This window comes from Python bivittatus, unplaced genomic scaffold (genome assembly GCF_059951505.1).
Source record: "Python bivittatus isolate LINGU-HERP-01145 unplaced genomic scaffold, Pbiv_v1 ctg000700_np1212, whole genome shotgun sequence".
Lineage (NCBI taxonomy): Eukaryota > Metazoa > Chordata > Lepidosauria > Squamata > Pythonidae > Python > Python bivittatus.
Window position 1 is genome coordinate 49,729,494 of NW_028277098.1, and position 13,272 is coordinate 49,742,765.

A 13,272-nucleotide genomic window follows, 5' to 3' on the forward strand; every position below is an offset into this window, starting at 1 on the left:
GAAGCAAAATTGTGTGGGAGGGATTGTGATACTCTTAGAATATAAATGAAGAGGTTTTTTGATTCAAGAATGAAGGATTTTTATTGACTCTTGATTATACTTAATTTAAGTATTGGAATAATTTCCGAGATTAAGAATAGATTGTAATGTATAATGCACAAAAGAAAGTAAAAATATGGGGAAAGAATATATTTAGGAAAATCAGATGGTTTCACATGCAGGGTCTAAATTTTTACGGGCATAATCATGAAATTTTAAAACCAATAAAATCAATGTCAGAAAAATGATGAATGAAATACATTTGCATGTCAAAAATGGGGAAAATCCACTCTAGCTTTCACATTTTTCCAACCTGTCTACGTCTTAAGGCCATTTTGCACATACCTTTTTGAAATGTAACCTCTGAATAGAAAGAAATGTGTGCCCTATAGGTGACAGGTCATATATACACATCACAAAGTCGATACCAGCCGGGCAGCATACAAGTTTAAATTATTATTATTATTATTATTATTATTATTATTATTATCATCATCATTATCATCATCATCATCATCATCAACATCATCATCATCATCCCTCCTTGAGCCCCACACTCGAGGAGGGCTAACCAACCCTGGGTGGTTAGCACCCTGAAGATGCTTCCAGAGGTCAATAATTTATTTATACTTTCTATCCCTTGGATTATATTATTTATTTTTGATTACTGTTTTTATTGTATTTTAATTGGTTTTTACTCTTATTTATTGTAAACCACCCAGAGTCGCTCATTGAGTGAGATGGGCAGTGACTAAATTTGAAATATAAAATAAAAACAAATTATTAAATTATAACCTCCTGATCAGAGATGTTATATACACTCTTACTGTACTTCACACATTAGTACAGTTTCAAAATATGCCTATTTTTTCCACTACTGAAATCAGTATTCATGTTTGAAAAAATAAGATGTGGCCCCTGGCAAAGTCAAATTAGAATAGGATGATTTTATTGTATCCCATTGGCATCTGTTGCATTATAAAGAATTCTTTGGACCTTATGAACAATGTATCTGTCCATAATATATTCCAGTTTTTATCTTCAGATGGCAACAGCTGGCCAATTTTTTTCAGGGTTTGGTTAATATTTGAATGAGAGACCAAGGGAATATCAGCATATGTACTGTATATGCAGCTAGTTGCGTGACAAAAAAGTGGTATCTGCATGGTTACATCAGAACACAAACCTCCCCCTTTCGCACTTGCATCCTGACATCAGACACAAGTATGTAAATGACGGAGTTTATATGGTGACATGTATTTCATCACTTGCTCCCCTTCCCCACTGGAGACATATGAATAAAAGAGCTCTAGGCTGGATTGGAGAAAAAACATTCTGGAAAAAGGTAGTGGCAAACTATTTTTCTATTGTTGCCAAAAAACTATATGGAAGTGTTCATGAAGTCACCAGGTATTGAACTTGACTCAAAGGAGGCTTTATTTTTTTCCAGCAAGGAGATAATTTGTAGTGTGTGTTTCAAGTACTTTACAGATTAAACAGGTTCCAGTGATTATCTTTTGCAGCAAGAAGTGTTTTGTAGCACCTTAACTAATTTATAATGCCATTACTTTTTGTGCCTCATAGTCCATTTTATCAGATGCCTGGAGTATTTTTCAGGGATCTGCTCCATGAATCAGGCAGACAGATAGAATCAGCCCACCCAGTGTTCCTGCTGAAGGTCACCAGGATATTTAACAGGAGAGGATACATAAGTGAGCATTTGCGGGCTCCCCTCCAGTGGAATAGCTGCTCCCAGCAATGTGAGCAGGCCCTTCCCTCAGAATCTTCTAGAAATGACCTGGTTATTTCATAAGGCTTTTGGAGATGAGAACTGTCCTGTGTAAGATGCAGAACCATGAATGCTATATAGCAGGATGAGGTTAGTGTAATGAGTTATTTTAAATGTTTATTTATTGATAAGATTTATATCCAGCCATTATTTTTTACAACTCATGGCAGCATCCATCATCTCCCTCCTGTTTTCCCCGCAACGACAATCCTGTGAGAGTGACTGGCCCAAAGTCACCCAGCTGGCTTCCATGCCTAAGGGAAGACTAAGAGTCTTGGTCTTCCAGGTTCTACTTCAACACCTTAAGTATTATGCCAAACTGGCTCCCTGGTTACTCTTTATTATTAGTATGTGTATGTATTGACTTGTACACTACTTAGAGTTAGTTAAGATTGAAGGACCATAAAAGTCTTGTGAGTGAGTGAGTGAGTGAGTGAGTGAGTGAGTGAGTGAATGAATGAATGAATGAATGAATGAATGAATGAATGAATGAATGTTGCTGTGGGGTTAGCTGGTAGAGAGGAGAGGGAGATCTGTTCTAAATAATGCCTGTAGATGGGCACTAGGGAGAGGACCCTGAAGAAAGCTCGTAAGGTCAGGCAGGAAAAGAATGAAAGTCCCAGAGCAACAAAAAATCCCCTCATCCACTCCAAACAGAAAGGAAGGGAATTGATAGCAAACCCCCTCCCCACAATATGGCAGCTGCTCTAAAAAAGCCAATAACTCCTAAACAGCCTGGTATGTTGCATTTCAGTTGGCCAGTTTTACCCAGCTCCCTTTGCCTGCATTACTGGGCATGCAAGAACGTTTAAAAGGATCTGTAAATATTTAAAATAGCCAAGGTCAATGACAGCTCCATTTTGTAGTGAAATCAGTTAATTGGAGTGCATCTGATTGGTTGTAAAGAGGGAACTTATAACCTGTCAAACTATAATTCCCCTTAAATGGACTGTGAGCAGAATGAAGCAGCTGAAGCTGGGAAGCAGGGGGAGGCAAGAATTCCCACCAAAGGGAAAATGGACCACTCACAAGTTCTGCACAGCTTCAGGGCTATAAAAAGGCAGAACACTTCTTTTTACCATGCTGGATGCATTGCAGCTCAGCCAGAAATAAATAATCTGAGATGCAAACACAAATTACAGCTTGGAAACAGGATTCCAGAGTTGGTCCTAGAGGGTGCAAAGAGGACCAATATTATATTTTAGTTACAAGCTTACAGTCTAATGTTTTAGAATATTCTTGAAATGTTCTGCTCTTGTTCCAAATCCATTTACATGACTGCACAAACAGCTACTTGAACATCAGATACAAGGAAGAAACCAATTTTTCTCAGGAACTTGAAATTAATATCTGTATATTTTATTGCTGTTGTTGTAATTTCCCTAGGACATTTACTTCAATCAGAAGTGAGCTGATCCCATACTTGGTTAGAAAGCAGTTTTCTTCTCCTACACAGTTGCAACAGGACCAAAACCACAAAGAGCAGAAGCAAAAGAAAAAGGACCAGAAATCAGGTTAGTACAAAAAGAAAAACAAATACAAAGCAGAAGCAGAAGAAAATGAACGTCACTTGGGGAATATTATTCCAATATAGGGAATACAACCATCTTGCAATGTATAAACTATTTTTGCCTGCTTTTTGACAAATAAAACAGCTTGTCTCAGTTAAAAATCAGTAAAACGTTGGTAGCAGGAGCCATACAGAAATGAACATTGCTGCCCCCAAGGTTTAAAAAGATAAGAAACAACATGGGAAAAAGTGAAGGGAAAGATAATGAGGGAGATCAGTTTGATAATGCCAGAAGTACGTTCTGTATTATATCCAAACTCGGGAAGTTATCATTTGTTATAATAAGCCAGTCAGCTTGTTTAACAGATCAGTTTAAACAAACATTGGGTTCCTGAATTTGGCTGAAATAGGGAGTTTTGATCTGTTAAAAGAAAGAAACCCCTATCATTTGGCAGCCATATAAGAGACTGGAGCTTATGGTGGCTTGTTCATATATTACAAAAGTATGTTATTCTCTTATACTTAAGCAGACATTAGCCTTCTTCCTGGGAGAAAAAAGGGAAGCATATTCTTTTGGTTGGTATTTCTATCCTTTGTTTCCTTGGTCTCAGAACAGGGATCTTTTGAATATTTAGCAGGAGATTACTTGCAGAAACAGCTTTCTCTAGCCAATTGATGGGTCTACTCTAGCCAATTGATGGGTCCACGCTGGTTTTCTTCTTGTCATGATATTTTACCTTTGAGACAATCAGTGCAATCTCAGAGGAACCATTTTTCTGGACAGTGGCAAAGATTGGAATGTTGAGCAATGTGACTTAATGTCATTTGTAAAGTGGGCAGTTTCAGCCACTCCTTATCCACCTTTTTGGACCAATCCATTCTGTGCAATACAAGGAAATGTGAATGTGCCATATATAATGTTCACTTTGATTCCACTTTGTTTTATATATTTATATTCCACAGACATTTATAGCTTTATGAAGGGTGATAGCTTGTTTGAACTGGGTACAGACAAAATTTGTTGGAACAATTGCAGAGGAGATGTAAAAGAGGCATTCCATGGAGGGAAAATTCGTTGCTATGTTCACATCATGAGAGATGGACTGTGTTACCGAGTGAACACTCTTGGACTATATATTGAAGCAAACAGGCAGGTAAGGCAGAAGTATTTAATCCAGGACTGATACTTGTGCATGTTTATTTGTCAACTAGGACAATTAAGGGATTTGATGGAGGGATAGAATGGGGAGATTGGGTTGAAATATCTGTGTCTTGGTTACATCATGAAGGGGAAAGAGATTGAATGACCAAAATATATTTGTTCATATATTTACAGTATTTGTATCCCATCTTTCTGCTCAGACAAGCATTCATGATGACTAATAAATTATTTAAAAAATACAGGAACAAAAAAATAACAGTATATTCCAAAGCTTGGGAAAAATATGGGGGAAGACCCTCTCCTGCATGCCAAATAGATAAACCTCTGACACTGGAGACATCTTCACAAGGGCCTCTCCTGCAGTACTTAATGGCCAGACAGGCTCATAATGGAGAAGCATCATCTAAAAAAGTCCAAGCCTTGACTCATTTAAAGGTCAAGTGATCCCTGAACCCTGCACCAGTGAGCTACCTAGCTGCTATATGTTGCACCTTCTGGACACTTTTCAAGGATAACCCAGGCATGGATAATTATCAGTTCTGATTACGCAGGGACAGTCGTAGTTGGTGCACTAATTATAATTGCAAGAACACACTCTTCACTATAGCTGTCATCTATGAATCCAGTAACAGTTGAGTATTTCTGTACTGCAAACTTGCTCTTTCAGAAGGAATGCAACCCCATCCAAAATAGACTGAATCAGAGTCCTCAGGAGAACTTGTTTATTTACCAACTATATGTCTTGTCTGGATTTATCCCTTATCAAGCCTGTTATCAGGGTTAGGCAACTTTCTAAGAGTGATCACACTTTGATGACTTGTATGTATGAACTGACTTTAGCACACATCAAGAATGGGTCAAAAACATTTTTCCATAGGAGAGAGGGGCTATTTTGGAGTGTGCAATAAGGAATGGTAGATAAAAGACCTCATTTTGTAGACAGGGTGAGAAAAATAAAAAGAAGAAAAATGCACAGTTGCTAGCAGGGTTATATTTTAGCTTCAAGGGTTTAAAAGAAGGAAAGGAGATTGGTGCATTTTGACAGTCTGAGAAGGTACAAGAATGAACTGTGGAACAAACTCTAGGGTTGTCTGTTTCGCTGCATTTTTTTAAAAAATTAAATATGTTATTCATTTGGAGTCAGTACTGCAAATAGTTTACCCCCTCCATGTGATAATTCCAACTAATGTATACATTTGTACAAAACACTCAATGGTCAGAGACACATTTTCTTGAATACAGTAGTAACTTTTCTGGAATGGCAAAATTAAGAGGCAACTATGCTAAGCTAAAGCATTACTGCAGAAGTCAGTCAGAAATCCTTCAGAGAGTTTTCAAATTTCAAAGAGAATTCTAAAATTCTTGCTCTTCTTTGTTTTGCTTAATTTGTTTCGGGTTCCAAATATTCGTAGTATTTTGATTTGTGGGTAGTTTATTTTACTTCTCACATTCTCTTTGCTTTTTTAACATGTGAAAATTTATTTATCTATTCTAGTTGTTTGTGAGCTAGCTTAAGCAACAGGGTTCCATTGAAAGCATGTCAAAGTGAGGGACTCATTCAGAAAATTCATTCAGTGAAGTTTATATATGGCGTGATTTTCTGCAGCCTCCTTTACATCTTACAGCTTGAGTTCACTCTGCCTAGTCTCAAATGTCCCATCATTTCTACACACGGAAAGGAGAAGGAACTGATTGTAGCATCATCATATGTGGGCATATCATCCAACAGATGCATGTGCAAATATGGCAGTGTGAGCACAGTATATATTTTTGTCCATACCCTGTGAAGCAGCTGCTAATACATTAGCATTAGCAGCAGAAACAGAACAGCACTTCAACTCCCTATTCTTGTACTCAGGAAATGTTTCACTTGTTTCAGCTGACCTCTTCAGTCTGCTGCTCCCTTTGTGTGGGCAGGTGGCAGCAGGAGGGAGTAGTTCTTGGGAACAGGAAGTAGATTACTTCAGGGGAAAAAGAATACCCTAAAGCTAAACTAAACCTCCCCTTGGCCCTGGCACTCCCTGAAAATTCTGTTATGCAACTGCTTTTCTCACTAGTTGCTTTCCATATAACAGCATATTTTAAATATTTTTTATCATGTGCAAAAATAGGGAGAGAGAGGAAGAGAGAGAGAAGCCTTCAAGCATGTATACTTTATGTTCTAAACAGAAATAATCTTACATAAATTCACATCATGTATTACTCTTAAAAGAACAATTTAAGTTAGTTAACAATAAAAAGGGGTGAACAAGCGTATAGCTAGTATGTGCAGTACAATTTTTAAATAATTCTCCAAATGGGATTTCTGATGTCAAAACGCTTGCTCAAATAGGGAAAGAGAATGAAGTTCTTCAGACCGTCCTATAATTGATAGAGAACAGGTGTCCTTCTAGCCTTTTTACAACCATAAAAACAAATTCACAGAGTTAATGTGCAAGTTTCAGATCGAACTAAAGTGGAAAAACAAAGCCAAGCAGTTTCCACAATATTATTTTGAGCATATACACACCATTTTCAAGGAGAACATCAGGAATCACTTTGGGGACCTGAACCTCATTGATAGGGAACCAGAGGAATTGTGGAATGAAATCAAAGAAGTTGTTAAGAAACCAGGAAATGGAAGAAATCAACTGGATGTCAGAAGAAATTGTAGAAATGGGCAAGCCTAGCTAAGAAAGACAAAAAGGAACTTAACAAAGAATTTCAGAGAGCTGTTTAGAAGAGACAAAAAGTAGTATTACAGTGACATTTGTAAAGACATTGAAGATGGAAACAGACACGGAAAAACAAGGAAAATCTCCCAAAAGATCTTTGAATTAAGAAGACGGTTCCAATCTCAATTTGGTACGCTAATGGACATCAATGAACAGATAGTAACTGATTCAAAAAAGATCAAACTTTCAGAAGGAGTATACTGAAATTTGTATAGTGAAGATGTCAACATGCAAGATTTCTTAAAAGATATTTCCTATTTACAAGAACCTTTAGTACTGGAACATGAAGTTAGATCACTATTCAGATCATTACCAAGTGAAAAGGCTAAAGGAACGGATATGGCAAGCAACTATAGAAGAATCAGTAAATCTATAGTAATATGGCAAGCAACAAAAGAAGAATCAGTAAATACCCTAACCAAATTACACCAGCAAATCTGGAGAACAACAGATTCCAACAGATTGGAAGAGGTCAGTTTATATACCAGTATCAAAGAGAGGAAATTTAACAAAGTGTACAAAGTATCATATAATACGCTTAAATTCACACACTAGCAAATAATGCTGAAGATCATCCAATGCAGATTAGAGGCCTACATGGAAAGGGAGATGCCATATGTTCAAGCTGGTTTCAAGAAGGGGCAACAGATAAAAGACATAATTGGTGAGCCATGCTGGATAATTGAGAAAGCCAATGAATACCAAAACAAAATCAATATATGCTTCATTGATTATAGAAATGCCTTCAGTTGTGTTGACCATGTCAAGGTGTGGAATATTAGGATAATGAGAATCTCAGAACATATAATTGTTCTTCCCTATACATAGGACAGGAAGCTACACTCTATGGAATTGAAAGTTGGACTTCTGCTTTTTAAAACCAACTATTAACAGTAAAAGAATCAGCAATCAAGAAATACACCACAGACTAGTACTTGGTAGGGTAGTATTGAAAGTTTTGGAAAAGATATTCAAATGCTGTGACATGTCTATACCTGCTGAGATCAGAATCGTGCAGGTGTTGGTTTTTCTTGTGACATTCTATGGAATCAAAAGCAGGATAGAAAGAGTATTGATGCTTTTGAAGTTTGTTGTTGGAGAAGACTCATGAGAATGCTATGGATACCCAAGAAATCAAACAAATAGATCATAGAACAAATCAGTCCAGACTTCTCCCTTGAGGCACAAATAACCAGGCTCAAATTATTTTGGACACATTATGCAAAGTCCTAGTTCTTGTGAAATCTGTAATGCTGGGAAAGGCACAAAGAAAGAAATAGCCAACAGCAAGGTGGATACACTTGATTACAGTGGCTGTGGGCACACTGTTGGAAGATCTGAAGGGCCAGCTTGAGGACAAATCATTCTGGAGAAGATCTGTCTAATGTGGTTGTTAAGAGTCAACAGATTGTTGGCACATAATCTTATTGTTAAACCCCATATTTCAGGATACAGCACAATTTGTTGCTTAGGAGAGGCTATCAAGGCTCAGTCCCCAAGTTAGTACTAGATAAGTCAGGGCAAGACAGATGTGTCTTGCTGGGATCATGAAGAACTCGATGTTTGTTACAAACATGGAGAGGGGAATAATTTAAAACCTCCCTGGCTGTTCCTGAACATTTAATTGTCATTTCCCACCTATGAAGTCCCTTTGACATGTGTTCTAAATGTATGATAATTGTTTCTTTGTAAGTGACTTGCAGATAATTGTGGAGCGACTTCATTTATTACAGTTTATTTCTGCATGGGTTTTTTTGTCCAAATCTATTTACCCAGTATCTCCCTTGTAATATTTGTTGCTCAGTGTATATTGCCAAGCAGTGTTCAAACCTAGATTAATTAAATGGAATAGTTTGTGAGTTACTTCCTGTACAGTCTCCTGAAGCCTAATTGACTGCTGCCTGCTTAAAAAATTAAAATCAGCATGCCTGATTAGGACATAAGAGGTACCCTATGTATTCATCAGTACTATTAATCTCTGTGCATGTACTTTTTAGTCACTTGAAGATAATAATTTTTAATTGGGTAAACTAGAGGTAATTTTATATTATACAGAGGGGTGCATTTTTTGGCCATTAATGTATGATTTCAAAATTTATCTTTCAGGTTCCCAAAATGCTGCCTTCACTTTGTCCTGAAGAACCTCTGGTTCACAGTACTGCATTAATTATTGATAAGTGCTTGGTGAGTAGCGAGGGGGGAATGGAGGGGTAGAGGTAAATAAATATTGGACAGTCTTTGCATTATGTTTTCCTGGTATCTTGTTGTTATTTCCTGGTAAATGTTTGAAGCTTGATTCAGACAATCATACCTTTGAATTTTAACCATTTCTCTGCACACCTGAGTGCACTAAAGATAAGCACAGCTTCCTGTTTTGTTTTGTTTTGTTTTCTGAAGTAGGAAGCAGTGGTTTCCAGTTTCAGAACAAACTAGGATCTTATGCCAATGTCAAAAAGTAGTTTAAGATTCTGAGTTTTAGAGCAGGTAAGTATAGTTTCTTGGTTTAGGCAAACTAGGAAGGGACAGATGCTTGCAAACTACAAACTTCCTGTTGTTGTGAGTCATTAAAGATATTGTTCAACTATTCCATATTTTTCTCCTTAGTGGTTTTTTTGTGTGTGGGTCATAAGAAAAATGGTAATTGTTGGGAAGGGAGAAAACAGGAAGATTGCAGATGTGAGAGGATGATACTCTTCTGTCAATAAAGCAGGGGGAATTGCACAGAAAACCTCAAGATCCATAAGAGATTTATGCATTGTATTCAGACTTGCTGAGAAAGAGAATGGGTCTGTGTATGAGTACAAGGCAGGTATGATTGTGTGAACTGACCAGTTTCCAATTTGGTGAGGTCAGTGTTTCTTCCAGACTGTGACTGTGTTGCATGGCACAAACAAAATTCCTGCCCCCTCCCCACGGGGCAGTCATGTAATATTTCTTTAATTCTCACAGCTGTCACAAAGATCTCCATTTCCTGCCTTTTTCCCTCATGTGTGTGTCTGTGGGTGAGTGTGTTTGTCTCAGTCTTCAGAATTACAACATTTAACTAATTCCCAAGTTAATTAATTCATATAGCCATCTGGGGATGTTTGGAGCTAAATTGTACCTCTCTGGATTAATTAAATAGGTTGTGTATGCAGATTACATGTTTGTATGGAACATGCTTAATTCACCCTCCTAGAACTTGTTAAGCAGGTCATGGGAACAGGACCTATACTTGATCTGCTGGGTTGGTATTGCTGAAGTGCACTGATTTTTCTTAACAATAAAACTAGCATTCACATCCGTCTAGGTCTAAGTTCTCTGATTTAGTGCAATGGACTACCATTTATATTTATAATGTACAGTGGGGCAAAAAAGTATTTAGTCAGCCACCAATTGTGCAAGTTCTCCCACTTAAAAAGATGAGAGAGGCCTGTAATTTTCATCATAGGTATACCTCAACTATGAGAGACAAAATGGGGAAAGAAATCCAGAAAATCACATTGTCTGATTTTTAAAGAATTTATTTGCAAATCATGGTGGAAAATAAGTATTTGGTCAATATCAAAAGTTCATCTCACTACTTTGTTATATATCCTTTGTTGGCAATGACAGAGGTCAAACGTTTTCTGCAAGTCTTCACAAGGTTTTCACACAGTGTTGCTGGTATTTTGGCCCATTCCTCCATGCAGATCTCCTCTAGAGCAGTGATGTTTTGGGTCTGTCGCTGGGCAACACGGACTTTCAACTCCCTCCAAAGGTTTTCCATGGGGTTGAGATCTGGAGACTGGCTAGGCCACTCCAGGACCTTGAAATGCTTCTTACGAAGCCACTCCTTCGTTGCCCGGGCGGTGTGTTTGGGATCATTGTCATGCTGAAAGACCCAGCCACGTTTCATCTTCAATGCCCTTGCTGATGGAAGGAGGTATTCATTCAAAATCTCATGATACATGGCCCCATTCATTCTTTCCTTTACACAGATCAGTCGTCCTGGTCCCTTTGCAGAAAAACAGCCCCAAAGCATGATGTTTCCACCCCCATGCGTCACAGTAGGTATGGTGTTCTTTGAATGTAACTCAGCATTCTCTCTCCTCCAAACACGACAAGTTGAGTTTAGACCAAAACGTTCTACTTTGGTTTCATCTGACCATATGACATTCTCCCAATCCTCTTCTGGATCATCCAAATGCTCTCTAGCAAACTTCAGACGGGCCCGGACATGTACTGGCTTAAGCAGGGGGACACGTCTGGCACTGCAGGATTTGAGTCCCTGGCGGCATAGTGTGTTACTGATGGTAGCCTTTGTTACTTTGGTCCCAGCTCTCTGCAGGTCATTCACTAGGTCCCCCCATGTGGTTCTGGGATTTTTGCTCACCATTCCTGTGATCATTTTGACCCCACGGGGTGAGATCTTGCATGGAGCCCCAGATCGAGGGAGATTATCAGTGGTCTTGTATGTCTTCCATTTTCTAATTATTGCTCCCACAGTTGATTTCTTCACACCAAGCTGCTTGCCTATTGCAGATTCAGTCTTCCCAGCCTGATGCAGGTCTACAATTTTGTTTCTGGTGTCCTTTGACAGCTCTTTGGTCTTGGCCATAGTGGAGTTTGGAGTGTGACTGTTTGAGGTTGTGGACAGGTGTCTTTTATACTGATAACAAGGTCAAACAGGTGCCATTACTACAGGTAACGAGTGGAGGACAGAGGAGCCTCTTAAAGAAGTAGTTACAGGTCTGAGAGCCAGACATCTTGCTTGTTTGTAGGTGACCAAATACTTATTTTCCACCATGATTTGCAAATAAATTCTTTAAAAATCAGACAATGTGATTTTCTGGATTTTTTTTCTCATTTTGTCTCTCATAGTTGAGGTATACCTATGATGAAAATTACAGGCCTCTCTCATCTTTTTAAGTGGGAGAACTTGCACAATTGGTGGCTGACTAAATACTTTTTTGCCCCACTGTATAATATTTATTCCAGTAGACTTGGAAACAGTTAACTTCAGAGAAAGTGCCAGATGTCAGTATTATCTCTTTTTAATGTTTTCAAACAGCTTTCAGGGATGCAGCCAAAGACCTTAATCACTAGAATGTCAATTTAGTAGCTGTGGTATATACTCAAAAATTGTCCAATTCTCTTTTACTAATCCATTTAGAGTGTCATGTATTCTCCATTATATAGCCAAAAAAAGCAGACCCTGCTCATGTGAAAAAAGAAAAAGATTCTTAAGGCTTCATTAAAGCTTACTAGGGTCTATTCTGTCTGTTAATTGGCAGCTATCAGCAACTCAGAGGATACTGAAAGGTTGTTTAATATTTGGTGGTTCAATTTCTTTCTCTTCCTCTGTAGGTCGGATCTGACAGCATCATAGGTACATCTTCTCAAATAGGGGAAAAGACATCAGTGAAGCGTTCTGTCATTGGTACTTCATGTTTGATCAAAGACAAAGTTAAAATTACTAACTGCATCATCATGAACTCTGTCAGAATTGAAGAAGGGTAGGTCATCTTCTAAAAATCTTTTGTGGTTTTATATAGAGAACTGGAGCATTAAGGTCAACTAATTGTGAGAATATCCAAAGCATACCTTAGTTTGACTGAATGCCACTTCTTTATTTCCAGGAGAGAAAACAGAATTATGAATGAGGATAGATGCATCCACAGGGGTGCAAAGGGGGCCAAATTATAAAGCAACATTGTAATATTATGATGTACTGAATCATGACTGTGCAATTCTTTCTTTATCATTTTGATGAAAGACTTCAATCCTGCAGATGCCCTACATGAGAAATATTAAAATGCTCTGATATGCATAGTAAATTAAATTAATGTCAGGAAGATTTCATTGGCATATAATATTGGGAAGCTAACAAGAGAAATGATGTTAAAATGTGATTCAGGGAACTTTCAGGAAATTACAAGCAGAATAGCTTTATTCTGGATACATTGGTGGGAAGATAATACAGTGGTACCTTGGGTTACGAATGCCTCTGCTTACGAACTTTTCAGGTTGCGACCAGCTCTGGCTGCAAAAATTTACCTTGGTTTGCGAACTCCGCCTCAGGGTACGAACCGGATCC

The 13,272-nt window shown here is 38.0% G+C and overlaps 1 protein-coding gene across 1 annotated transcript in view; it reads left to right on the top strand.

The window, feature by feature from the left end:
* The window catches only part of EIF2B3 (eukaryotic translation initiation factor 2B subunit gamma), a 109,045-nt gene that overhangs the window by 64,640 nt on the left and 31,133 nt on the right, over positions 1–13,272 (top strand). Inside the window, exons 7-10 of the mRNA XM_007420223.3 lie at positions 3,215–3,342; positions 4,302–4,492; positions 9,321–9,398; positions 12,543–12,691. Of these exons, the coding sequence (XP_007420285.1) occupies positions 3,215–3,342; positions 4,302–4,492; positions 9,321–9,398; positions 12,543–12,691 (546 nt within the window). The remainder of the gene's footprint in view (positions 1–3,214; positions 3,343–4,301; positions 4,493–9,320; positions 9,399–12,542; positions 12,692–13,272) is intronic.